General features: G+C 59.3%; 1 protein-coding gene across 3 annotated transcripts in view; it reads left to right on the forward strand.

The window, feature by feature from the left end:
- SDK2 (sidekick cell adhesion molecule 2) overlaps window positions 1-23222 on the forward strand; it is a 246430-nt gene that overhangs the window by 213540 nt on the left and 9668 nt on the right. For 2 of the 3 annotated variants that reach the window (XM_032456926.1, XM_032456929.1), the window contains exons 34-44: window positions 48-104; window positions 1547-1648; window positions 1816-1931; window positions 6866-7052; window positions 9420-9557; window positions 12053-12214; window positions 14822-14947; window positions 18950-19114; window positions 20422-20562; window positions 20844-20982; window positions 22861-22987. In XM_032456926.1, the coding sequence (XP_032312817.1) occupies window positions 48-104; window positions 1547-1648; window positions 1816-1931; window positions 6866-7052; window positions 9420-9557; window positions 12053-12214; window positions 14822-14947; window positions 18950-19114; window positions 20422-20562; window positions 20844-20982; window positions 22861-22987 (1460 nt within the window). The remainder of the gene's footprint in view (window positions 1-47; window positions 105-1546; window positions 1649-1815; window positions 1932-6865; window positions 7053-9419; window positions 9558-12052; window positions 12215-14821; window positions 14948-18949; window positions 19115-20421; window positions 20563-20843; window positions 20983-22860; window positions 22988-23222) is intronic. The other variant, XM_032456928.1, reaches the window with a different exon arrangement.

The following is a 23222-nucleotide window of genomic DNA, read 5'->3' on the forward strand; positions in this document are numbered from 1 at the left end:
CTCTGTCTGCTGTCTCCCTCTGGCCCCTCCGCCTCCCCCACCCTTAGCCATGTACTCCATGCGGAACCTGAGCCGGCCCAGCCTCACGCAGTACGAGCTGGACAGTAAGTGTCCCTGCACGGCGGCTCCCCGACGGGGCCCACGCCTTCCACAGGGAGGGAAGTGGGGCCTCCGCGGACGCCTGGCCACGGCTGAGTGGTGCACCCAGGACCACCCTGAACACACGTGGCTTTCTGGAAACACGCAGAAAAGCCGGGGGCCACCAGGGGAGGTCCACTCTAGCCACCACCCGTCAGCGCGGAACAGAGGTGGCATCTCTGGACTTGTGCTCCCGGTTGGGGGAGGGGTTTGGGGGGACAGTGACAGGAGGTGCACAGTAGGAGCTGGATGGGCAGGGGTCCACATGGCTGCCGCCCCGTCTCATCCCATCAAAGGCACTTGTCCACCCAGCTCTGTCCTTCAAGCCGAGTTCCTCCCTGGAGTGAGCAGCACCTGTCTTCCCTCCGGGGACGGGAAATGGCCCTCCCCAGTGCCTGCCCCAAGGCCTAGCTCTTTTCCTCATGTCCCAGAGGATATTAGGTTCTCCCTGCAGCCCGGAGCTCTGGGCAGGGGGCCTCCCCTTAGGAACAGAGTTTAACTGAATTGCCCTCGCTCCTTCCTTCCCCCACCCACGGCCCTCACGGGCTGCAGGACCAGGGCGCTTAGGGTGACTCCCCCACCCCCACGCCACATGAAGGGAAGGACTTCCACCTGGGGAGGGGGACATGGGGAGGAGCACAGGGAGCAGCGGGAGAGCCTTTCAGCCACCGCCCCCAAGAGGGACAGCGACTCCCACCCGGGGTATCGGGGCCTCTCTTCCTGCAGCTACTCCCCGCTCCACCCAAGCGCCCCAAACTGAGCAAAAACAGGGTTTCTTAGCCCAAAATTCGCATCTAAGAAGCCACGTCTCTTTAGGGCTGAGTTCCCCCCCCACCCCATCCCCCGTGTTAAGAGCTGGTTGATGGAGACTTGGATCGGGGGGGTGGGGCAGGCGAGATGGGAACTTTAAGCACCTGTGACCAGTGCCCAGGACAGTCAGTGAAGGAGTGACCTGTGACCAGTGTGCCCAGGACAGTCAGTGAAGGAGTGACCTGTGACCAGTGCCCAGGACAGTCAGTGAAGGAGTGACCTGTGACCAGTGTGCCCAGGACAGTCAGTGAAGGAGTGACCTGTGACCCGGTGTGCCCAGGACAGTTTCGGTTCATCCCAGTTGTCCCAGCATGAATATTAACAGTACGCTTTTTAGTCTCAAAAGTGTCCAGTGTGGTCACACTTGGCCAGGACGCCAACCCGTGTCGTCTTGTGTCCGGATTCCCAGGGACGAGGCAGACAGCACCCCTCCACCGCACTCCGGCTGCCCCACCGCGTACCTGTTCTTTCCTGAACCTTCACACAGGGGCCTAGAATCGCAGGGGTGCAACATCACAGCCTCCACCCTCCACGCTGCCTCCGTCCGCTACAGGGACAGTGACCTCTGTGTGTCTCTCCCCTCCCCACCCCACCCCAGACCTGAACAAGCACCGGCGCTACGAGGTCCGGATGAGCGTGTACAACGCCGTGGGCGAGGGGCCCTCGAGCCCCCCCCAGGAGGTCTTTGTCGGGGAGGCAGGTGAGTACCCATGCCTCCCCTTCCAGCCCCAGCACGCCTTTCCCACCTCCCCCGACTGAGAAGCCCAGCGGGAGGGGTTACAGGAGCCGAGGTCCCCACCCCACCTGCAGCCCACCTCCTCCTCCCTGAGGTCCACGCGCACACTCACCACCCCTTGTGCCCTCCAGTGCCCACAGCAGCGCCCCGCAACGTGGCCGTCCACGGCGCCACAGCCACACAACTGGATGTGACGTGGGAGCCACCCCCGCCGGAAAGCCAGAATGGAGACATCCAAGGCTACAAGGTATGGGCGCTTTGGCAGAGAAGAGGGTCCAGGGGGACACAGGGCCAGGTGGGGGGCTGGGGATGACCCAGGTGCGGTAGGTGGGAGAGGTCCCGCGTCCACACCTGCTGCCTTGGCTGTCTGCACCCAGTCCACTGAAATACTACGCAGCTGGGGCACCACTACACCCACCCTCTCCCATGTCCTCAGGGCAGACTCATCCCATAGACACTCAGGCCACACCCCATCCCTGGATGGCACACCCCCAGCCCCAGCCTGCTGGCTCCTGATGCCAGCATAAGACCCCTCAAAGTGGCTATTAGGCCAACTCTAATTACAATATTGATGCTAACTGAACGGCCCATTAGCAAAGGACCACCAGCTAGGTCTTGGAAATCTTGGAAATTATTTCTAGATTTGTCTCTAATATTCGCCAAGCTCTTAAGAACACCTTAATTTTCTTGAAAGCCCGGTAAAGCTGACAGATTCTAAATATTTGTGCCCATTGTACAGATGAGGAAACTGAGGCCAAGGTGAGTGGTTCAACAAGGTCCCCAGAAAAGCAAGTAGCAGAGAGTCGGACTCTAGGTCTGTCGGCCCTCACCCTGCGAGGGGTGGAGAGGAAGCACTGGGCACACAACCACTAGAGGAGGTGGCAGAAATAATAATAATATAATGTGTCTCCTGTGGCCGTGTTTGAGGCCTGCCTCCTGGACCAGCATCCAGCGCCACTCTGATTCCTGGTGGTTGTCTGTTATTCCAGAGAGTAGCCCAGTGCAGTGGCCGGGTGGGGAAGGTGGGGAGGGCGGGACCCACACGGAGCTTCGTGGTTTACCTGGCTGAGCCCTCGTCTCACAGGCAGAAACTGAGTTTCCGAAGCGGTAAGGGCCTTGCCTGGGGCCACACGGCTTGTTAATACCAGAGACCCCGTTGCAGACAGAATCCAGTATAGAAGTCTGGTTCCGTGTGGGGTGAAGGAGGCGGGAGAGAGAAGGAAGGGCATCTTGCCAAGGATGCTCAAAGATGAATAATGCTCCTGAGTACCTCACCCAGGAGCACCAGCTGGGAAAACTAAATATTGCGCCCCTAGCATATGCGTCCCCCCCGGGGAAGGAGAAGTAGCCGGGCGGGTCCTGCAACAGTTTGGCAGCCACCAGACTGGTGAGGTGTGGACGTCTCCAGTTAATGTGCGGTCCCAGGAAATGTGTGGGCGCCAGACACCGTACGTCACACAGCGGATGCCCACGTGCTCAGGGAAACATCACCACCCGCCAAGGACGCTGACGGAGGAAATGGAATTGCTGCCTCCCCAACGTGCACTGACATCCACGGGCATTAACCTTCAGCCAGTGGTCGCGCCGGGATGAGCTGTGACGTCCCAGCAGCCAGCCCTGCAGTGACGCGTGTTTATTGAGTAGTTCGTTTGCGCCCTGCGGTGTCCTTGGTGCTGGGAATAAAGCAGCGAGCAGAGACAACGTGAGCGTAAACTGCAGGGGAGGAAGACCAGCGACGTACACAGCAAAGAGCACCTGTAGGTGGTGGTGAATGAAGCAGGCAAAGGAGCAGGTTTGGGATGTAAATAAGGTCATTGGGAGAGAACTTCATGAGAAACTACCATGTGAGCAAAAATGAAGGCACGTGAATCACCCGGATCTGGGAGGTGAGCATCCCAGGAGGAGGGGAAAGAAGAGCAAAGAGCCTGGGGTCGGTGGGTGCTCGGCGCGCACTAAGCCCAGCAAGGAGCACCGTGTGTCCTGGAGTGAGCGGGCCAGCAGGACGGGAGGCAGGTCCAAGCAGTGACGGCGCGTCACCTGGAGTCCTCGAGGGCTTTGGCTGAATGAGATGCCAGCCACGGAGGGCTCGTGGCAGAAGAGGGACAAGGGCGACTTGGGTTTTTAAAGGCTTGTGTGGCTGCTCTGCTGAGAGTAGTCTGAAGCAGGGAAAGTGTGAAACCGTGAAGGGGCGGCTGTATAATCCAGGTGAGCTGTGGTGGTGGTTTAGACCAAGCAGGAGCAGAGGCGGGAAGCGTTTGCCCTCCGGTCCCATTTGAAGCGTAGAGCTGGTAGCATTTGCCGATGAACTGAATGTGGAATGTGGGAAAAGGAGAAGCAACTGGAGGACGGAGCCTCCAGTTACAGGGCAGGAGGAGGAGGCAGTGGAAGGAGGAGGCTCGGAGGGAGAGCTGGAGTCGGTCCGAGATGTCTGCCGGCCATCCAAGGGGAGACACCGAAGGGAGGGGGATATACGGGTGTGGAGGCCAAGAGAGAGGGGTGAGTAGTGGGGTCCTCGGCATCTAAGTGGTATCAAAAGCCTAGAGAGTAGGCATGGGTAGATAGAAAACACTAGAAGTCTGAAAACTGAGCCCTCGGACCAAACAGTGTGATCAAAGTCTCAGACCCACACGAGGAAGAAGCTTCCAGAAGGAGAGAGGAAGCAGGTGTGCCAGCTACTACTGAGAGCTCAAGCAAGATGAAATCTAGGAAGTGATTATTCAGGGATGGGCAGACAACAGCCCTTGGCCCTTGTCCAGGCCCCTCCCCCGCTTGTTTTGTAAATAAAGTTTTATTGGAACACAGCCACGCACATTTGTTTACAAACTGCCTCTGGCTACTTTCAAGTGACAGCAGCAGAGTTGGAGAACTGCAGCGAGGCCGCATGGCCTGCAAAGCCTAAAACATTCTCACCTGGCCCTTTACAGAGGAGTTTGCCAAGCCCAGATTGTTACACTAACCAGGTGACGGTGGCAAGAGCTGGAGGTAGGGGGTGCCTGCTTGGAGGGGATTCGAGAAAGCATGAGGGGAGGCAGCAAGTACTGACATCCCTTTTGAGGAGTTTTGCTTTAAAGAGAAGAAACAAAATGAGGTGGAAGCCGGAAAAAAATGATCAACAGAGGTGGTCTTAGAGGGGAAACATAACTGGTGTGTGCGCCAATGAAAGTGATTCTGGAAAGAAGGAGAGTTTGGTGATGCAGGAAAGGGAGGAGGCTGTGGTGGGTGACGTCCTGGAGGAGGTGAGAGGGGCTGGGGTTTAGTGCCTGAATGTGGGGGACCCTCAGTAGGGAGCCGGCAGCTCAGCCACAGTGGCAGGAGGGAGGCGGAGTGTAGGAACACAAGGCGGGAGGTGGTACAGCTTCAGGTGCTCAGGGAAGGGTCCTCAGCTAGGAGTGAGGCCAGGGAGGGGAGATGGGGGAGGGAGCTGTGAAACCGTGGTGTAGATGACTGTGGGGAGTGGACTGGTCCAGTGTAGCATGGTGGCCAGGCCACTCGAAGCTGTGCTGGTGAACTGAAAGTGTGGCTTTCCTCCAGTGACAGCCAGCTGTGTGGCCTGTGGGCGTGGGCCTGACGTAACTGAGGCTGAAGTTCTGCCCGTTGTCTGTGATGAAGCCGGAAGGGACAGGGAATTGGGAGCTAGAAGGGGGGGATTATGACAGTTCACTTGTCCACCTGCTTCTGTCCACGTCAGGCGCTTATCCATTAGCAGAAATTTATTGAGCCCCAGCAGGGTACCAGGCATGATTCTATGTGCTTAAGATGCAAGGGAGCCAAACTGACCAAGATGTGGGCCCTCTGTGGGGTGTTTTCTAGCAGACACCCAGCTACCCATCAGCCTGAACTGCCACTCGGCCACGTGCCCTTTGGGGCTGGGGTCAGGGCTCAGCCCCTTGTGCCGTTTGCACAGATGTCAGTTAATCACCATCTAACAATGGTTTGTTGGATTGGGTACACACGGGTAAGACCCACCTGCTGAGGGCGCCTTCTTCTGTACGTATGGTGGCCCTGGGTCCCCGACCCCAATCCTCCACACGTGCCAGGCGGGGACACTTGCATTAGCTCTCACTTCTATGAGCTTTCTCCAGGCAAGTTGAGAAATGAAGCCAATAGCGTGCAGAAACCCATTTGGCCGGCAGGTGGCGCCATGTGCCCTCTCATCCTCCGCGGCCCGGGGCTGGCGGCTTTCCGGAGGCCTGGGATTCAGAGTTCTAGAACTAGTGAAGGACCTGCTGCTTCGCTGACGATGCGTCAGCCCCCGATGAATAAATATGAGGTACAGTCGTTCCTCAGAATCTGTCGCGATTGGTTCCAGGGCCCGCCGTGGATAATACCAAAATACGTGGTGGAGGCACAAGTCCCATAGGGAGCCCCCTCCTCCGTTTCCGCGGTTGGGTATCCGTGGGTTCAGCCAGCCGCGGACCCTGGTGTACTGTACGTATCCAGCTGAAGAAAATCCGTGTGGAAGTGGCTCCGTGCAGTTCAAACCCGTATTGCTCAAGAGTCAGCTGTAACTGAAAGCACCTGCCATGCTCCTGGACTAAAGCCTTCGGCAGTGTCTTTGTGCTTCACTCTTTACGACCTTTGCTCCTCTCGTTGGTCCTGGGAAGTGGGTGTCCTGAACGCCACTATACAGACGACAGAATGCAGCCCAGGGACGTCAGCTGGCTGGCCAAGTAGATGGTGCCCTGGGGTCAGCCCCGGGCCAGCCTGCCTCTGCCAAGGGCTGTACAAACTGTCGTGCGCTGGTGAGTCACCGGGGGCCTCGTCAACCTGCAGAGGCTGACTCTTAGTTGGGGTGGATCTGCCCCCACGGCACTTACCCTCCTGCCCCTGGTTCCTGCAGAAGAGAGTCGACTTTTCCTGCAGTGACGGTGTTCTGAGGGCCGACGCGCCAGTGCTGTGCCAAACCCTGCAGACACTGCGGAGACCGGATACACGGGCTCTGTGCCCTCGTGGGGTTTACAGTCTAGCAGGGACTGAAGTATTAGCTGAAAAGGAAGGTTCTGGAAGGGTTTCTAAAACAGCTCTTAAATACTTCTCTACTATTGCCTGGGCGACTCACACCTGTTGTGCAGCTGTGTAGATGGTAAGAAAGGAGGTGTCTCTGAGCCCCGGAGGCAGCTGGGGGCTGGAGGGAAGCCGGGTGACCATCCCCCTCACTCCCGCCGACATCTGTGCCCACAGATTTATTTCTGGGAGGCCCAGCGGCGGAACCTCACGGAGCGGGTGAAGACCCTGTTCCTGGCGGAGAACAGTGTCAAACTCAAGAACCTGACCGGCTACACTGCCTACATGGTCAGCGTGGCAGCCTTCAACGCCGCAGGGGACGGGCCTCGGAGCACCCCAACCCGGGGCCAGACCCAGCAAGCAGGTGGGGAGGGGCTGGAGGGGCGGGGCGGGGAGGGGAGGGGATGGGGGAGGGCCCGCCTGGCGTCTAGGCTCTTGGGGGAGTGGAGGCAACTGAGAGATCCGGGCCGCATCCCCAGGCCCCATGGGATGCCCTCCAGAGTAGGAGAGCAGCGCCCACCAAGAGGGGCTCAGGAGAGAGGCACTGTCTCCATAAAGCCTTGGAGAGAGCCCCTAGGGCTCGCCCTCGCTTCCCCCCCCACCCCCACCCCCAACCCCATCCCCACCTTCCTCAGGTAGCCCGCCTCGCAGATGGCCAGTCCCCACCCAGCCAGCCTCCTCCTACCGCCTGCCATGTTCCCACCTGACTTTCTTATTTCCCCCAGCTTTGTTCATTCCCCCAGGATATATTCAGCATCTTCCAGGGGCCTGCACTAGATCTGGGGACACATCAGTGGATGAGGCTGACAAGGTCCCCATGCTGGGGAGGGAGACAGAATATAAAAACAAGTATCTAGATGACTTAACCTCGGGGCAGTGGGTACGAGTTGTCCAAGGACGGAGGCAGGGGGTGGACAGATGGCGTTGGATAGGTTTGCCCGCAGAGGCCTCCCTGAGCGGGTGACATCTGAGCTGAAACTGAGTGAGAAGAGGCCAGCTGTGGGACATTCTGGAGGAGGCGCGTTCCGGGCAGAGGGACCAGCAGGTGCAAAGGCCTGGAGGCTGGAGGGGATTAGAGAACAGGGAGAAAGCCAGGTGGCTTGAAAGAAAACGGGCAAGAGGCAGGTGGTAGAGGGTCTGGGAGCCTTGGAAGGAAGTTTGGGATTAATTCTGAGCAGGATGGGGGGTGGCGTGGGGTGAGCAGTCTGGTCTGTGTTTTTAGAAGCTCACTCGGGCTGCTGTCCAGAGGACAGGCGGATGGAGGGCAGGGGAGCAGAGGCAGGCAGGGAGGCCACTGAGGCGGCTGGACGGGAGGGCAGAGGAGAGGGTGGTGGCGAGACTCCTGCAGCCCACAGGAGCAGGGCCAGCCCTCTAGACAGACTCCAAAGCCACTTCTCAGGGAGTATTACACGTGATCCTTCTGAAAGCCCTGAGGACACACAGGGCAGGAGTTGCCCCGTTTCATGATGAGCCAGGATGGCCCGGGAGGTGATGCTTCTCACCCACGGTCCCCTCGCTGGTCAGTGGGGGAGGAGAGGCTGGAGCCAGGATGTCCAGCTCGTCCTGGGCTGTCTTCATGGCACCAGTCCCCGTCTTTGCCTGCCATGGAGTTTTCTCCTCATGGATTTGCATACAAGCCTTTTGTCCTCACCTCCCTGAAGCATCTCTTCCAACCTGCTGCTTCCTAGTCTGTAAATGACCTTGCTCTTAAGGAGAGAGCAAGACCGCACGGAGTCGGTTCCTAAGTACTGTCCTCTCTGGGGACAGGCTCTGGCTCCAGGGAACCTTTCCTCCCACTGGCTCCCGAGGGTCTGTCTGTCTCCTTCCAACCACTCTCTGTCAGTGTCATCGGCCGGATGTGAGCCCCTGGGAGCCTGGACACTTCCGTCAGCAGGACAAAGTGTCCTGTCTCATGTCCCGCTAGCAGAGGGGAGGGAGGAAGGGCCTCCAGAGCTGGTCGCCCTCCTTCAAAGGCAGCTCACTGACACTGCCTCCCGGAGCTGGAGCGGAAGCCGGTTGGGATTAGCTCCGGCTCGGTGGGGGGCGTCCCCGGACAATAACAGCCCGGTCAGCCCGCCTGCCCGGAGCCAGCTCGGGACGCTATGGAATGGATGCTTCCTTCCCTTCCTCTCCGGCCTTCCCCCTCAGACCTCCTCATCCCCCATGTTTCCCGGGTCGCTCCAGATTCTAGGCCAAGAAAGTATCTCTTTCAGAGCGTTGACCATTCCTGGGTCCTCCAGGCAGCGTGGTCTCTTGGAGATAATGCCTGGGGCCCCGGGGACGAGAGCAAGGCCACGTCCACTGCAGTCCTGGCAGGTTGTTTAGTGTCCAGCTGATGCTCTGACACCCACACACCCCTTGTCGCCTCCATTAGGGAAGCCAGGACATGACCCATCCCCACAGTGACCCTGGGGACACAATACAAGCATGTCCTGGGCTCTTGGCCAGGGCTCAGGGCCACTCAGCAGGAGGAAGCCTGAGTTCTCCAACTTTAGGGAAAAGAAAGTCCCCCTTTTTCCCAATACTTGGACCCTGACTGGAAAGCGAGTGTTACGACCTCAGCAGGGGAGAGGAGGGGGTCCGATGGCCTCCAGCGACCCCTCCGGCCCTCTCTTACACGAAGCCCTGCTCTCCTGTTCTTCCTGGGCCCCTGCTAGTTCCTGAGAACCAAACTCAGGGCTTTGAACGTCCAGGAAGGAGGAAACAAAACCCCTCTGCTGTCTCCCCCCAGCCCCCAGTGCTCCCAGCTCGGTCAAGTTCAGTGAGCTGACCACCACCTCAGTGAACGTGTCCTGGGAGGCCCCACGGTTCCCCAACGGCGTCCTGGAGGGCTACCGGCTGGTGTACGAGCCCTGCACCCCCGTGGACGGTGAGTGGGACCCTCCCTCCAGGCGCGACTCCCTGGTCCTGCCTTGTGCGTGGCGTCGCTGTGGCGAGCCCCTCCCAGCTTTTACACCAGGAGACTGAGGCCCAGGCGAGGGAAGGGGCGTGGCCAGTTCTCCCCATCAGTGTATTGAAGTGGGGAGGAGAGGAAGGAAATCCGAGCAAAATGTAGGGTCCCGAGATGGACCATAATGATGGGGAGCCCCAGTGGTCCTGCCCTATGTGTGACCGACAAACCTAGGCGCTCAGCCTTACTCCGGGTTAGTTCTCCTCTGCCTTTCATGGGGTCAGGAACCCCTTTGAGAATCTGCTGAAAGCCTTGGAGCCTCTCCCCAGGAAGATGCACAAGTTTGGGGGGAGTCACTGCACCCCTGCTGCCCTCCGGGAATCTCTGCTCGTGACCCTGGCTCTGCAGGTTGCCCTCCTCTCACCCCGAGCCCTGTTCATGTGAGCTGTCCTCAGAGCTCCCCGCAGCCCTGCCCACCCCTCCGCCTGCCTGGACCCTGCCTGACTCCCTCCCAGGCTCCCCAGGGAGCTGCCCCACCTCGGCTGAAATCACTGCTATTAATTAGAGAGGCAGGAAGAAGGCCGGGCACCTGGTTGCCTGTGTCCTGTTCCAGAACCCAGTGAGGCCTTGGGGGTGTGGCTGGCCTACCACGGGGCACCCTGATGGCTGGAAGTGACCGCCTCTAGGGTCACCCCTCCCCAACAGTGGAGCCTGACCAGAACAAGGGGCGGGGCCCTGGGAAGGCCGAGGTGGCCAGCAGTTCCGGGTCAGCCGAGGGGACAATGGCCCTCAGTCTTCCTGCCGCCACCTGCGCACCAGCCACTCACTGGTTCTGGAGAGCAGCGATGTGTGCCGGGAGACCGAGGGGGAGCTGGGCCCAGGAGGAGATGTGGTCAGATTCAAGGCCTGTCTCTCCCGCAGAAGGAAGGCCGGGGAGGACAGAGGTCACGGGGATGAGATGCAGGGGATGGGACGGGATCTTGCTGCAGTGACCAGGGACACCACTCCTGGAGAGGCACGATCACTTTGCCTTTCGGGTCCTCAGTCCAGCGGTGTCTGGACCACACGGCTGACTCCGGGCCCTTACAGATTCTTGTCTAGCCTGTGACAGCCCAGCTAATAGGGCCATCCAGCCTGGGTTCAACTAGGCGATGCCCAACTAGGCCAGCACTGCGTCTGTGCCCCCGTGCGTGCCTCAGCCCTGGGTTCAGGTCAGCAGCAAACAGGTCTCCGCTAGGAGGCAATGCCCCCTGCTTCCCCGTAGGGAACACCAAGTCCCGAGCAGTTGGGGAGTTTGCGCAGAAAAGTCAGGGGGCGGGTACCCAGGGCTGCTGTTCCTGGCCCCGGGGCACATCCCCTCGTGACCCGGCAGGCACCTTGTTCCTCCTGGAAGCACCTCTTGAACGCCCACTGTTCTGTCACTCAGGGCCCCAACCCTGTGCCAGGGGCTGTTGTTTTATTTAACCTGGAAACATGCAGCCTCGGCCACTGTTACCCTCACTCAGTAGAAGTGAAGCCAGGCTGCGGGCCATGCCCACCGACTCCTGGGCATTGGGGTCGGAGCCCAGCCTGCTGGATGCAGAGCCCGTAGCCCAGGGGTGACCGGCGTGCTCAGTGGACAAGGGAGATGAAACCCAGTCCCGGCCCTCAGGGAGGATTTGGGAGTTTGGGGGGGTTGGGGGTTGTTTGGGGGGATTTTTTTTTGCTTTGGGGGGTTTGGGGGTATAATTAGGGTTATTTATTTATTTAATGGAGGTCCTAGGGTTTGAACGCAGGGCCTTGTGCACGCTGGGTGTGCGCCCTACCACTGAGCTCTACCCTCCCCCGACAGGGAGGATTTTGACTTGTGAGGCACAGAGCGCAAACCCTCCCCTCCTGAGAGCCATGCAGGACTCCCCTCTCGTTGCCATGATCTGGGGTGCTGTAGCATCCTCACTTTTGCCCTAAAGAGCCTGGCGGGTGCCGCTGGTGGAGGGCCAGGAGTGAGCTCCAGGCCGTCATCGGCACCAGAGGAAGAAAGGAGACCAGGCGGAGCTGAGCTTGTCCTGGGCTGTGAGGGTGGCTGCAAGTGTGTCCCCTCCAACTCCGCACTGTGGCATCTTTACAGATGCACTTCCTGAAAGGTGATCCTTGGAGTTTGAGTTCTATAGGATGGGACGTAGGGGACCAAAAACAGAGGGTGAGATATGTTTGGGGTACAATGGTTACATTAAACAGGATGGTGAGGCTTTTTTTCCCTCCAGATGCTAAAGGCCCCTGCAGTTATTCATTCAACAGACAGACAGGCACTATATATATTCTCAAGAACAGCCCACAGGAGTGTGTTCTGAGAAATAATCTGGGAAACATTGTGACCAAGGATGCTGGTCCCAGCCTAACTCCAAGGGGGTGCGCCTCCTGCCCAGTACCTCCCTCCCTCCCAGTCTCCCCAGTCCCTGCAGCCCCCACATGCTGTGTCCTCCCCCCCCCCCCAGGAGTCAGTAAGATCGTGACGGTGGATGTGAAGGGGAGCAGCCCTCTGTGGCTGAAGGTGAAGGACCTGGCGGAGGGGATGACCTACAGGTTCCGCATCAGAGCCAAGACCTTCACCTACGGGCCTGAGATCGAAGCCAATGTCACCACGGGCCCCGGAGAAGGTAGGGGAGTGTCGGGTGGATGCGGGGGCTGCTGCTCTCCACCCGCAGCGTTCGGCCCCCCAAGGTCAGAAGGGGATGTCCAGAGCCAGCTGGAGACCGGAGATGCAGAGTTGAGCAAGACAGGGATTCTGGTGCAAGACGGGGATTCTGGTGGATTCAAGGCAGAACGTCTCGGGCGGGCCTGGAGGGCAGGAAGAGGGGCATTTAAAGGAGGCGATTCCAGAAGACTTCATGGGGTGGGGCATTCAGGTGGACGCGTGGTAATACAAACAGGCATTCTGTAGGATTCTAAAAGTGGCTGTGTCGGAGGACGATGGGGAGGGGTGGGTGTCCAGGTGGGAGGGAAGGCCGGCCAGGCTACCCAGGGTCACCTGTGTCATCAGAATGTTTCTCAAGGTGCCACTAAACCCTGGGGTTCTTGTGATAAGTGCAGATTCTGGGGCCCCAGGAAGTCAGAACCTCTGAGCGTCCACACTGGGAACAAGCATTTGAATAAGAACAGAGGGTAGCTCTTTGGTACCCACGGTGAGAACCAATGCTCTGGGGGCCAGGCCAGGGCCAGGGCCAGGGGGCCTGCCAGCTGCCTTCTTCCTAGACAGGGAGGCAGGGGCAGGGAAGAAAGGAGCCAGGCCATGTGCACTAGGCTGGGTTGGGCCAGGAGGAAAGAGTCACTCTGTTTGGGTTTTGTGACACCTCTTGGGGCCATAGTCGTCATCAGGCTGGGGGAGTTTTTCAAGGCACCCACAGTGGTTAAGATTTGCTCCCCAAAGTCCCTGTCACTCATGCGGGATGTCCCCTCCTGAACACAGAAGCCACCTCCCAGCCACTCTGATCTCCCCCACCACCCCAAGAAAGTACACAGCCCATCCCAGACTTCCCCTGAATTCCCTCCTCCCGTCCTGCCCCTCCTCCTTCCAGGAGGTCAGCCAGGAGGGGACAGGGCCTCCTCAGCCTGTGGGGAGGGGAGCCAGGCCTGGGGAGGTGGCCCTGCCCCCACCCCCGCCCAGCAGGTCTGCCCTGGGAGCTGGTTCAGGCTGGACACTCTCTTCCCTTTCTCTTCTGGGCACTTTCTCTTCCCCGCCTCTTGTTCTTCAGAAAAGCTGTCTGGCTCCTGGGCTGGGTTGGAACAAAGCCGGCGGCCAGCTGAGGAGGAAGTTTGCCAGGGAGCTGCCCCTCCCGCCTCTGCCCTCCATCTGCCCCCAGCCCCTCCCCGGGCGCCTCTCACCTGAGCCGGCTTCCCTGGGAAACAAAAGCAGGAAGGGAGCTGGCAGGGACCAGAAGGACAGAGCAGTGGCCTGGGGACAGGAGAGGGCCTTCTGGAGGACAGGCTGTTCTAACCTGAGGCTTGAAGTTACCCAGGCCGGGTGCGAGGGGGTGAGAGGAAGCACAGAGGATGGGGGGAGTGGCTGAGATGTCCCTGAGCTGCGCCCAGCAGAGGAGGGGTTCAGCTGGGGAGGACGTGCAGCCAGGCGTCCTTGTCCCTCCAGGCCAGGCAGTGCTGGATGTGCTGGAAGCTTCTAGTCCAGGAGGAGTTGACAGCACCTCCTCTCAGCCCTGAGTGTTGTCCAGTGCAGAGTGAAAACCTGGGGTCCTGAGAGCTCCTGCCCCGCCCCTCACACCTCCCCCAGGCTGCGCCCCACACCCCAGATCCCTCAGCCGCCTTTGCCCTGTGCTGTAGGCAGGATGCACGTGAGGGAAGGAAGGAAGGAAAGGTGGCAGGGAGGAAGGGAGGCAGTGAGGCCCTGCGAGGACACGGGTCAGGCCTGGATGCAGGCAGTGGGCGGCCAAGGGCTGGGAGTGAGTCCGGGCCTGCTGCCCAGCCTGCCGGCTCTCCCGGGCCTGGAGGAGCTTCAGTCTGAAGCTGGGCTCTCCACTCCTTTCCTTGCAGGCATCCACAGGGACCACCGGGCCAGCCGTTCACCCACCCCCTCACTCACTGGTCCATTTCCTCATCATCCCACAAGCACCTACTGTGTGCCGGGCCCAGGGGACGTGGGGCTCCAGGTGTCGTGGGGAGCAGGCATGGCGGAGAACAGCACACAGGGCCCTGGGGGAAGTGGGGGCCTGGAGGATGCGCCCTGGCCTGTGCTGCAGGGCACCCCAGGGAGAAGGGGCCTGGGACCCTTTGCAGACGGAACAGATGTACTCCTCTCCTTACACAAGTAAACTTCTCCCTCCTGCTCTGGCCTCTGGGGCCGGCTCCCCAGGTGGCCGATGTAACAGCCTGCTGCCCCGACGCACCTGCCACGCCAGGAGAGCCAGCGGGGGTGGGGGGGCAGCCTTCCTCCTTCTTCCTAGGAGTGGAGGCCCCAGGCTCTTCTCTAATGTATCCTTAAAGCCAGTGCAGCTGGGGACCTTTCTGGAATCATCTTATCTACTTCTCCTCCCTGGGACTTGGAATGCAGGGGAATGTGGGTGACCTGGCAGAGAATAAGTCAGATCTGGTGGTCCCCACCGCCCTTCTTGGGCCTCAGCACACGCAGGGTTTCTGGAGACCCTGGCGGGGTTGGGTCCATTGCCCATCCCCTCCTGCTGGAGCCCAGGGAGGCAGGCCGGGCGTCTGTTCTGGCTTCCGCACATCCCCTCGCCCACGTGTGCTGTTTGCAGGCGCCCCCGGACCGCCTGGAGTGCCCATCATCGTGCGCTACAGCTCCGCCATCGCCATCCACTGGTCCAGCGGAGACCCCGGCAAAGGGCCCATCACCCGCTATGTCATAGAGGCCAGGCCTTCAGGTACGTCCCGCCGCGGAGCAGGGTCCACGGCTCCCTTTCTCCCTCCTTTCCCAGTCCCTGCACTTGGGGCGCTTGTGCTTCCCCGGGTGAAGCTGGAGGAGGCCCTGTGATGGGCGGGAAGCGGGGAATTGCGCCCTCAGTTAAGGAACATGCAGGAGGCCCCAGAGAGCGGCACTTAGTGCCTGGTGAGCACCGACTCAGGCGGAGGCTCGTTCAAGAAGCCGGAGGAACGAAGATTTGGGCTCCTGTTGGCTACACACCCACGTCCTCCACGCCACCCCGTGACCGATGCCCCACAAGGAGGCTGGCTGTCCCCCGGAGACCCAGCTGCCTCTTTAAGTCCATCTCTGCCATCGTGGCCGTCACTACAGTTCCTGCAATGCACCACTCTCTCCTGTCAAGCCTGAAATCAAACCACAGGAACTTCCAAAGCCATCAGGAGCCGAGCCGCTGATAAGTCGCTGCAGGGCTGCTCTCAGAGCTCCTGTTTCACAGTCGCCGTGACACCTGCTTCTGCCTCTCCGGCTCCCCTTACCCCCAGGAGCTCCCGGCCACTGCCAGCTCCCTCCGTTGCTAGGTTTCCACATTAATCAGAGGTGCCAGAGTCCGCGCAGGCTGGAGGCTTGTTCTTGGCATTCTGTGGACCCATGATTAGGTCATTGAAGTTGAGAAAGAAGGGGAAAAAAAAAAAAAAGATTGTTGTTCCAGCCCAAACAGCAGATACTAGTCGTAACGAGAAGTCGGCGTCTCAGGAGCTGATGCTTCTGCTGGGGAGCGCCGACATCCCAGTGGCACGGTTAATACCTCCGGGGAGCCAGGAACTAACCATCTCGATAGCAAATAGTTAATTCCAGAGGCTCCAGGAAGCCGCTACCACCCTGTCATTGCTTTAATTTTGCACTGATAATCGCAGTCACAGATAGCTGTTACCTCTAGCAGCTGAGATCCAACGTGTAGCAGGCAGACACATGCGACGGTGGCACCCTCCCCGCTCCAGATGGTCCCTCCCCGGCCCTCCAGGGCCGGCTGCTGACTTGGCCAGGAGACCTCCACATGCTTCTCCCAACCAGGGCCTGGGCCTGCTTTTTCCATCCAAGTTGGCCTACCGGGGTGCCAGGCTGTGGAATGTTGGCCCTGGACTTTAGCCCTGTTGATTTTCGAGCGTTTCCTGGGAGGTCTGGCTGGGACCTGGTGTTCCAGGTTTGGGGGCCATGACTTGGTCCACACGGTTGGGATCAAGGCAGGACGCCCTGAAGGGCGGGGACTCGGAGGGGTGCCCGAGAGCTGGGGATGGGGATGGATGCTGGTGAGAGGATGGAGGATGAGAGGAGCACGGTGCTTTTGCCCGCGGCTGTGGGAGGGCTGTCTGTGATGGGTGGGCATCTCCACCTCCGTGCCCCCCGGCTGTACACCCTCCTCGTCTTCAGGATGAGATCACTCTTGTCCTAGGCTCACCCTGCATTGCTCGTACTTTGTGCTGGGCAGAACCAACTAAACAGGAACCACCAGGCACTGAAGACTAGGGAGGGATTCACCAGAGGTTTCAGACCTAGGGAATCCACCCTGCACATCAGCCGACTCCTGGGGCTTGAGGCCAGAGCCACAGCCTGATGTTCCAGCAGATTCTGGCTTGGCCCCTGTTACCCCAGCCCCACCCCTCATTTCTGTGTGAGAAGGAACAAGGAGGGTCAGACAGCAGGCAGGAGTCCCTGCCTCCGGGGAGGCAGCAGGGTCCTGGACAAGCCCATCCAGAAACACTGGTCACATTCAGCACCATCCTGGGCACCCGGAGGGTGCTCGGTGCCGGGAGGAGTCAGGCATCTCAGGGCTGAAACACCGGCACTGCCACTTGGGGCGGTGTGACCTTGGGAGATGAGCTCAGTTCTCTCCAAGCCTTGGTTTCCTCATCTGTAACATGGGTACAAAGGCTCCTCCTTCTCGCCATTGCTGCTGATAAAGCTGTTAGAACCATGATGCTTGTGGAGGAGTGAGTGTGACTGTTTCATCATCATCAGACACATCAGTGTCATCTAGGGGAATGAATTCAAAGTCACAGGATGAAAGTGGACCTGCACCCCAATACTTACAGTTTGAGGTGCTCAGGACTGAAACTGGGGCACATAACGCTACAGGAAGGCCAGGGAAGAAAGATTTTCACTCATTTTGTCAAAAACGCTTTGAGGATGCCTGTGCTGGACGACAAAGACAAATTAGGCATGATCCCTGCCCTCGAGGAATTTCACAGCCTTGCAGGAGAAAAAGAGACGTTCCACAAAAAGATGTGATGTATAGGAGGCAGACATCCCAAAACAAATAATTAAGATGGAAGATGAGGACCAGACTCAGGACTCTGGAGCCTTCCGGGAGGACAGCAGAACCCAGACGGGGCCCCCACGGCCGGACCCAGACGGGACAGCAGGAAGGAGGCTTCCGCAGGGGCCACCACGCTTCTGGTCCAACGTTCAGACATGCTCACGGGGTTGTGGTCCCTCCACTAGAGTTTCTCGCTTGGGTGGATCTGTAAAAACGTGTGGAGGAGGAAACAAACAAAATCCATCCGCCCCAGGGAAGGGCCGAGCTGGAACTGGGAGCCACCTGTGGGCCTGAAAGGCCGCTCTTACGCAAAGGGGTTCAGAAACAGACGAGGAACAGCAATGAGACGGGAGGAGCGAGAGGGCAGGCTGTGGGAGCTGGTCCAGGGCAGCGGCGGCCTGGATGACCTGCGGGCTGCTGGGTGACCTCCCGGGAGCAGGTCAGGGGATGGAGGAGGCCCTGGGAGCTCAGCCCACCAAGGTCTGTCTTTTCTTTTTATTTTAACTAATTTATTTATTTTTAGTTGAAGTAGAGTCAGTTTACAATCAATCTCTGGTGTACAGCATAGTGTTTCAGTCGTACGTATACATACATATATTCCTTTTCATGTTCTTTTTCACTATAGGTTATAACAAGATATTGAATATAGTTCCCTGTGCTATAGAGTAGAAACTTGTGTCAAAGCCCTTCTGAAACCTCTGGACCCCCAGTTCATGTGAAAACAGGACCTGACCAGGGCCCACGGTGGCTTGACAGTTTGGTTGCCAAATCAGCCCTGCACTAGGACGAGGAGGCAGACTCACCCTCTGTCCCAGGCCAAGCCAGCCCCACTGGCCCTACACAGAGCATCTGGCCCAGCCCCCTGCCAGCCTCCACATCCACGCAGAGGATGCTCCTGGGCCCAGGAGGATGCTGGCCTCTTGTCTTGCACGGGCAGCACGCTCCTTCCTTTTGAAGCAGGTGAAACTGAATCATGTCCCAAGAGGACAAGGCCCAGAGAGTCACAGACAGTGGGGGTCGGACCTGAAGGGAAAGTCAGGGGCTCAAAGGACAGGGGTGGTTGGTGACAACGTGGAGGGGGAACAGAGGAGGGACCCCTCCAGCCCTCACCGGTCCCTCGTTCTCCTTAGATCTCTGCTCCCCATCAAATCCAGGCAACTTGACCAAACCCTCACAGGCAACCCCGTTCCTTCCTACAGCTGTTTTCAAAAAGTCCTGTTCTTTTTGTCTGATGCTCCTACTGTGTCTGTTGTGAATAGGAAGGGGGAACAGAAGCATAGGGGCCTGGTTAAGTAAAGGGGGGTGTACGTGGACGAGAACATACTAGGCAGCCACTCAGAAGCATGCTGCCCAGCACCTTGTGCTGGCGTGGGAAGCAGACCTGGGGAGCTCTTCTACACAGGTGTGAAAACGGTGCAGCTCCTTCTCTGGATGGTGATAGTGGGTTGGTTGGTAGAGGATTTTCTGCACATTACCCATTTTTTAATGTCTTGCAAACATTTTCATTAAAAAGAATAAAATGATCAGATACTTTTTTACAAACATCTCCCGAGGACCTTCTAGCTGCCAAGCACAGGAGCGTCAGTGTGGACCGGGCAGACCCAACCGGCCCTGCTGGCAGGGAGCAACGGTTAGGATCGGGGTAGGGGGCTCCCCCTCATGGGTGTCTCCCTCTCTGTGCTCCTGCAGACGAGGGGCTCTGGGACATCCTCATCAAAGACATCCCCAAGGAGGTGACTTCCTACACATTCAGCATGGACATCCTCAAGCCAGGCGTGAGCTATGACTTCCGGGTCATCGCCGTCAACGACTATGGCTTCGGCACCCCCAGCAGCCCCTCCCAGTCGGTGCCAGGTACTGGCCTGTGGGGTGAGGGGTGGGGCGCCCCGCCGGAGAGCCTTGTCGGGGGAGGAGGGGAGGAGGAGAGGCAGCAAGCCCCAGAAGCCCAGGGCTGGGGACCAAAAGGCATGTCCTCTCAGTTCCCCCAGGCAGAAAGCCCTGGGCTGGGGCCTGAGTCTGCTTTCAACTCCGGAAGGAGCTGGGGGCCGTGGGGGTTTGGGGTTCCTTTTCAAGGACTCCAGAAGCCCTCGGCAGGGGGCCCAGTGGGCTTGTGGATGAATCAGTGGGCCCAAGATGAGAGCTTCCGTGAGCTCGTCACCCAGGAGATATGAGGACACCAGGCCATAAACTGAGTGTTTCCATGGAAACCACCCCCCCAAACAGACAGAGTCAGCAGCCTGTGGCGCACAGGCCTGAGCGAGCAGCTCCCGGGTGGGGCAGGGCGCCACCCCCACCCTTCCGCTTCTCCTTAGCCTTCCCTTTGTCCCCCAGCTCACAGAGGACACCAGTATGGAAACCCATGACCCCAGAGCGAACCACTAACCACTTTTAATACCAAAGCCTCTTCCCTTCAGGCAGAAACAGAACTCAAAATTTCTCCTCGCCGGGCATGTCTCAGGAGCCCAGCCACCCTCCCATGTGTTTTCACCCTTGCCCAGACGGATAGAACCAAACCAAGGACTTAAGCCCTTCCAGGCTGAAATAGAAGAACCAGCCCCATCAGGCAGCAGCATGGATGGGTGCCAGTCGCGTGCAGAGAGCACAGCGCTGAGGATTTTGAAAGAAGGGGAGGCTCCCTGGAGGAGGCTTTCTAAAGACGCACTGGTGTCCACCCTCCCAGCTGCCCTCACTTTCTGCTGCCAGAAAACATTCTGTCACAGCTAAACCTTGTTCAGAAGCTCTCCCAGGCCCACCACAGGCCAGACAAGCACCTTTCCAACACCCATTTGGGTCTGTCTGTCAAGGTAGCCCCTGGGCCATGGGTGGCAAGGGAAAATATAAAAGTAAAGGTAGCCAGCACACAGCCCCTCCTCCCTCCTGCGTCTGCAGCAGACATCACTAGTCAATCCTAGCGCTCTTTCCTAGCGAGTCTAGAAACTCTTCTCAAAAGAGGCCTCCAGGCAGCCCTTTACTGAGTGATCAGAGCTGGCACTTGAGATGAAACCGTCCCTACCCACCTTAAAGTCTACCTTGTTCAGAGGGCACAGACCCACCCCCGTAAAGTGCGAGAGCAGGTGGTAGGGTCCCAGCTGGAGCGGGAGGTTTGGAGACAGGGTGGGGGCTGAGCACCTTGGACCTGACCACCCCCCACCATGCTTCAGCCCAGAAAGCCAACCCCTTCTACGAGGAGTGGTGGTTCTTGGTGGTCATCGCCCTCGTCGGTCTCATCTTCATCCTGCTGCTGGTCTTCGTGCTCATCATCCGCGGCCAGAGCAAGAAGTATGCCAAGAAGGCAGACTCGGGTGAGCTGGCGCTGAGCCCTGCTGGCTGGACCTGGACTGTCACCTCTCTGCCTCTCCCTTTTGGCAAGGACAGGGTGGGGGGATCTCTCTCTCCGGAAATGCACCTGCTCGGATGGCGGGGGTGGGGAGCTTAGGGATCCTACGCACATCTCCGTTTCCTATTTTGGCTGCAACCCTAACAAGAGAAAGAGGCAGCAGCCCAGCGAGGTGGAGGATGGGAGGCCACCCGGTCCAAAGGACTGGAGTGAGTGACGGATGTCAATCTCCTCCGCCCTCCCCAGGGAACAGTGCCAAGTCTGGCGCCCTGGGCCGCGGGGAGATGATGAGTCTGGATGAGAGCAGCTTTCCTGCCCTGGAGCTCAACAACCGCCGGCTCTCCGTCAAGAATTCCTTTTGCAGAAAGAACGGCCTGTACACCAGGTAGTGGGCTGTCTGCGTGGGGGGCCGGAAGCTGGAGGTTTGGGGGCCAGCAGTGCCCAGGGAGTGGAGGACGCTTGGGAGGGCCACAGAACAGGCAGGCAGGAAGGCGCAGCGGGGCCCAGGCAGCACATCCCGGGGCTGGGGAGAAAGGCACAAGAAGGTGGGTACCGAGGGTTTCTGCCAACCACAGCTCCTGTTTTCTCCTAACTCCGCTCCAACCCCAGGCCCCTCCTAGCCCCACTCCCCTCCCTGTGGTGGCCCAGGCATTTTCCAAGGGCAGGGGCAGGTGCTGGGGCTCACCTGACCCTCACCTGATTGACCCGGCAGTTTTATGCTCTCGGGAGAGACCAGGGGCTCTGGCCCAGGGGCTCCTGTCTCCAGCCTCAACCCTGTTAACATTCCCGGCTCATCAGAGGGGCCGGCGGGAGTGGAGGGGATTTGCCTCTCCCAGGCTCAGCTCACAAAGCGTCTCTGTCTGGTCCTGGAAGGAAGAGGCGATGTGTGTGTTCATCAGGAGGACAGCGGGAGGGGTGCGCAGGCCAGCCAGGCCGAGCTCTCATCCTCCGCCAAAGCCAGCTTTCCAAAGAAAGAGCCATTTGAGGCCGCAGTGGCCAGCCCAGCACGGCCACCACAGCCCCGCCAGGCTGGCTCCGGGGCCCTGCCACGTGGAACAAGAGGGCGCTTCACTGACAGCCTGGCCTTGCTGGCCTCTCACGCCCACAGTGTACACACACTGAGGCCCCCCGTGTGTCCCCTACACGGCTGTGTATACACAGAAATCCCGTGTGCACCAAACCAGCCCCGGGCTCCAGGAGCCTGACCCGGCCACGGCCACCCACCGGCCCCCGACTCACCCTGCAGGTCGCCAAGACAGCGCTAGCCTGGCACCCCGTTTCCTCCCTCCTCTCAGTCATTTGTTTGTCTGTCTTGTCTACGTGAAGCTACTGCTTAGTACTGCTATATTATTTTTAAATAAACCTGCGGCTTTGTTGATTGGAATAAAACCAATGTAGAGGTTGGAGGTGGCGGGGGGGGGATGGCTTGTGGCATATTCCTGGGCCACAGGATTGTTCTTAGCGACATTTCAGCAGCAAACCCCCTCCAGCCCCGTGTGGGACAGCTGGAGTCTGGGGCCTCAGTGCCAGAAACGCTTCCCGGAGCTGGCTGGGCACATCATGGGGCGTCAGGCCCTGGGCAGAGCCCCCTGAATCCCAACCTAAGAAGACACAAATAGGGCAGAGTCATGGGGGGCCCCGGCCACCTGCCCAGGGCCTCCAGGAGCCCTGCCGTTACCCTGGCCGCCGGCCTCCCGCGCACCCCAGGGCGAGCGGAATGCCTGAGGAGCGCTGATCTGAGCGTTTGTTCAGATGACTCAGAGCCAGGCCCCTAACTCCCTGGGAAATGCACCGCTCTCTCTAGGGCTGATGTTTCAGAAGTAGGATGTGGCTTACCTGTACCTGGTCTCTGAGCACATCTGGAGGGGGAGCGGCCGTGGATCTCCTCGTTTGCCCTAGCCTCTGTGCTAACTCCCTAAGGCTTACTTTGTGAGTTAGGAGTCCCACAGGGGAGGTCGTCTGCAGGGCTGGCATCCAGACCTCACCTGAGATTCTGATTCAGGAGGTCTTGGCGGGGCCCAGACATGCTTTGTAACGTTCACTGCCAAGTGATACTGATGCCCGGGGGTCTTGGAACCACAACTGAACCGAAGTGCTGCCTTCCCCCCTACCGCCCCCCCGGCCCCCAGCCCAGTTTCCCTGGAGCTGGTTTGGGAGGTTTGTCCTGCGCCTTCAAGACCCTGAGCCTCGCTGTGGCCTCCCCAGCCAGAGAGGAGGCCACTCTGAGTGAGGCCAAGTCTCAGCCTCACCCCACTCTCTCCAGGTCTCCCCCTCGGCCCAGCCCGGGCAGCCTCCACTACTCCGATGAGGACGTCACCAAGTACAACGACCTCATCCCGGCGGAGAGCAGCAGCCTGACTGAGAAGCCCTCGGAGATCTCGGACTCTCAGGTGAGGGCCAGGGGGGCCAGGTGCCCCGGAGAGGGAGGGGAGGCAGCCCATCACTTCTTTCCTTCCTTTCTTTTATGAGAAAGACCAAGGGACCCCAGGAAACTATCTGAAGGTCGTATGTAAGTCAGCTGCCACCTCTCAGGCTCTGCTCAGGGTTTGCATCCTGGGCTAATGGGGTCCCTGGAACCCCCAGAAGCATGGCCCTTTGGGCTTGCAGGAGTCACCCCATGTGCTC

This window comes from Camelus ferus, chromosome 16, assembly GCF_009834535.1.
Source record: "Camelus ferus isolate YT-003-E chromosome 16, BCGSAC_Cfer_1.0, whole genome shotgun sequence".
In the NCBI taxonomy this organism is placed as follows: domain Eukaryota; kingdom Metazoa; phylum Chordata; class Mammalia; order Artiodactyla; family Camelidae; genus Camelus; species Camelus ferus.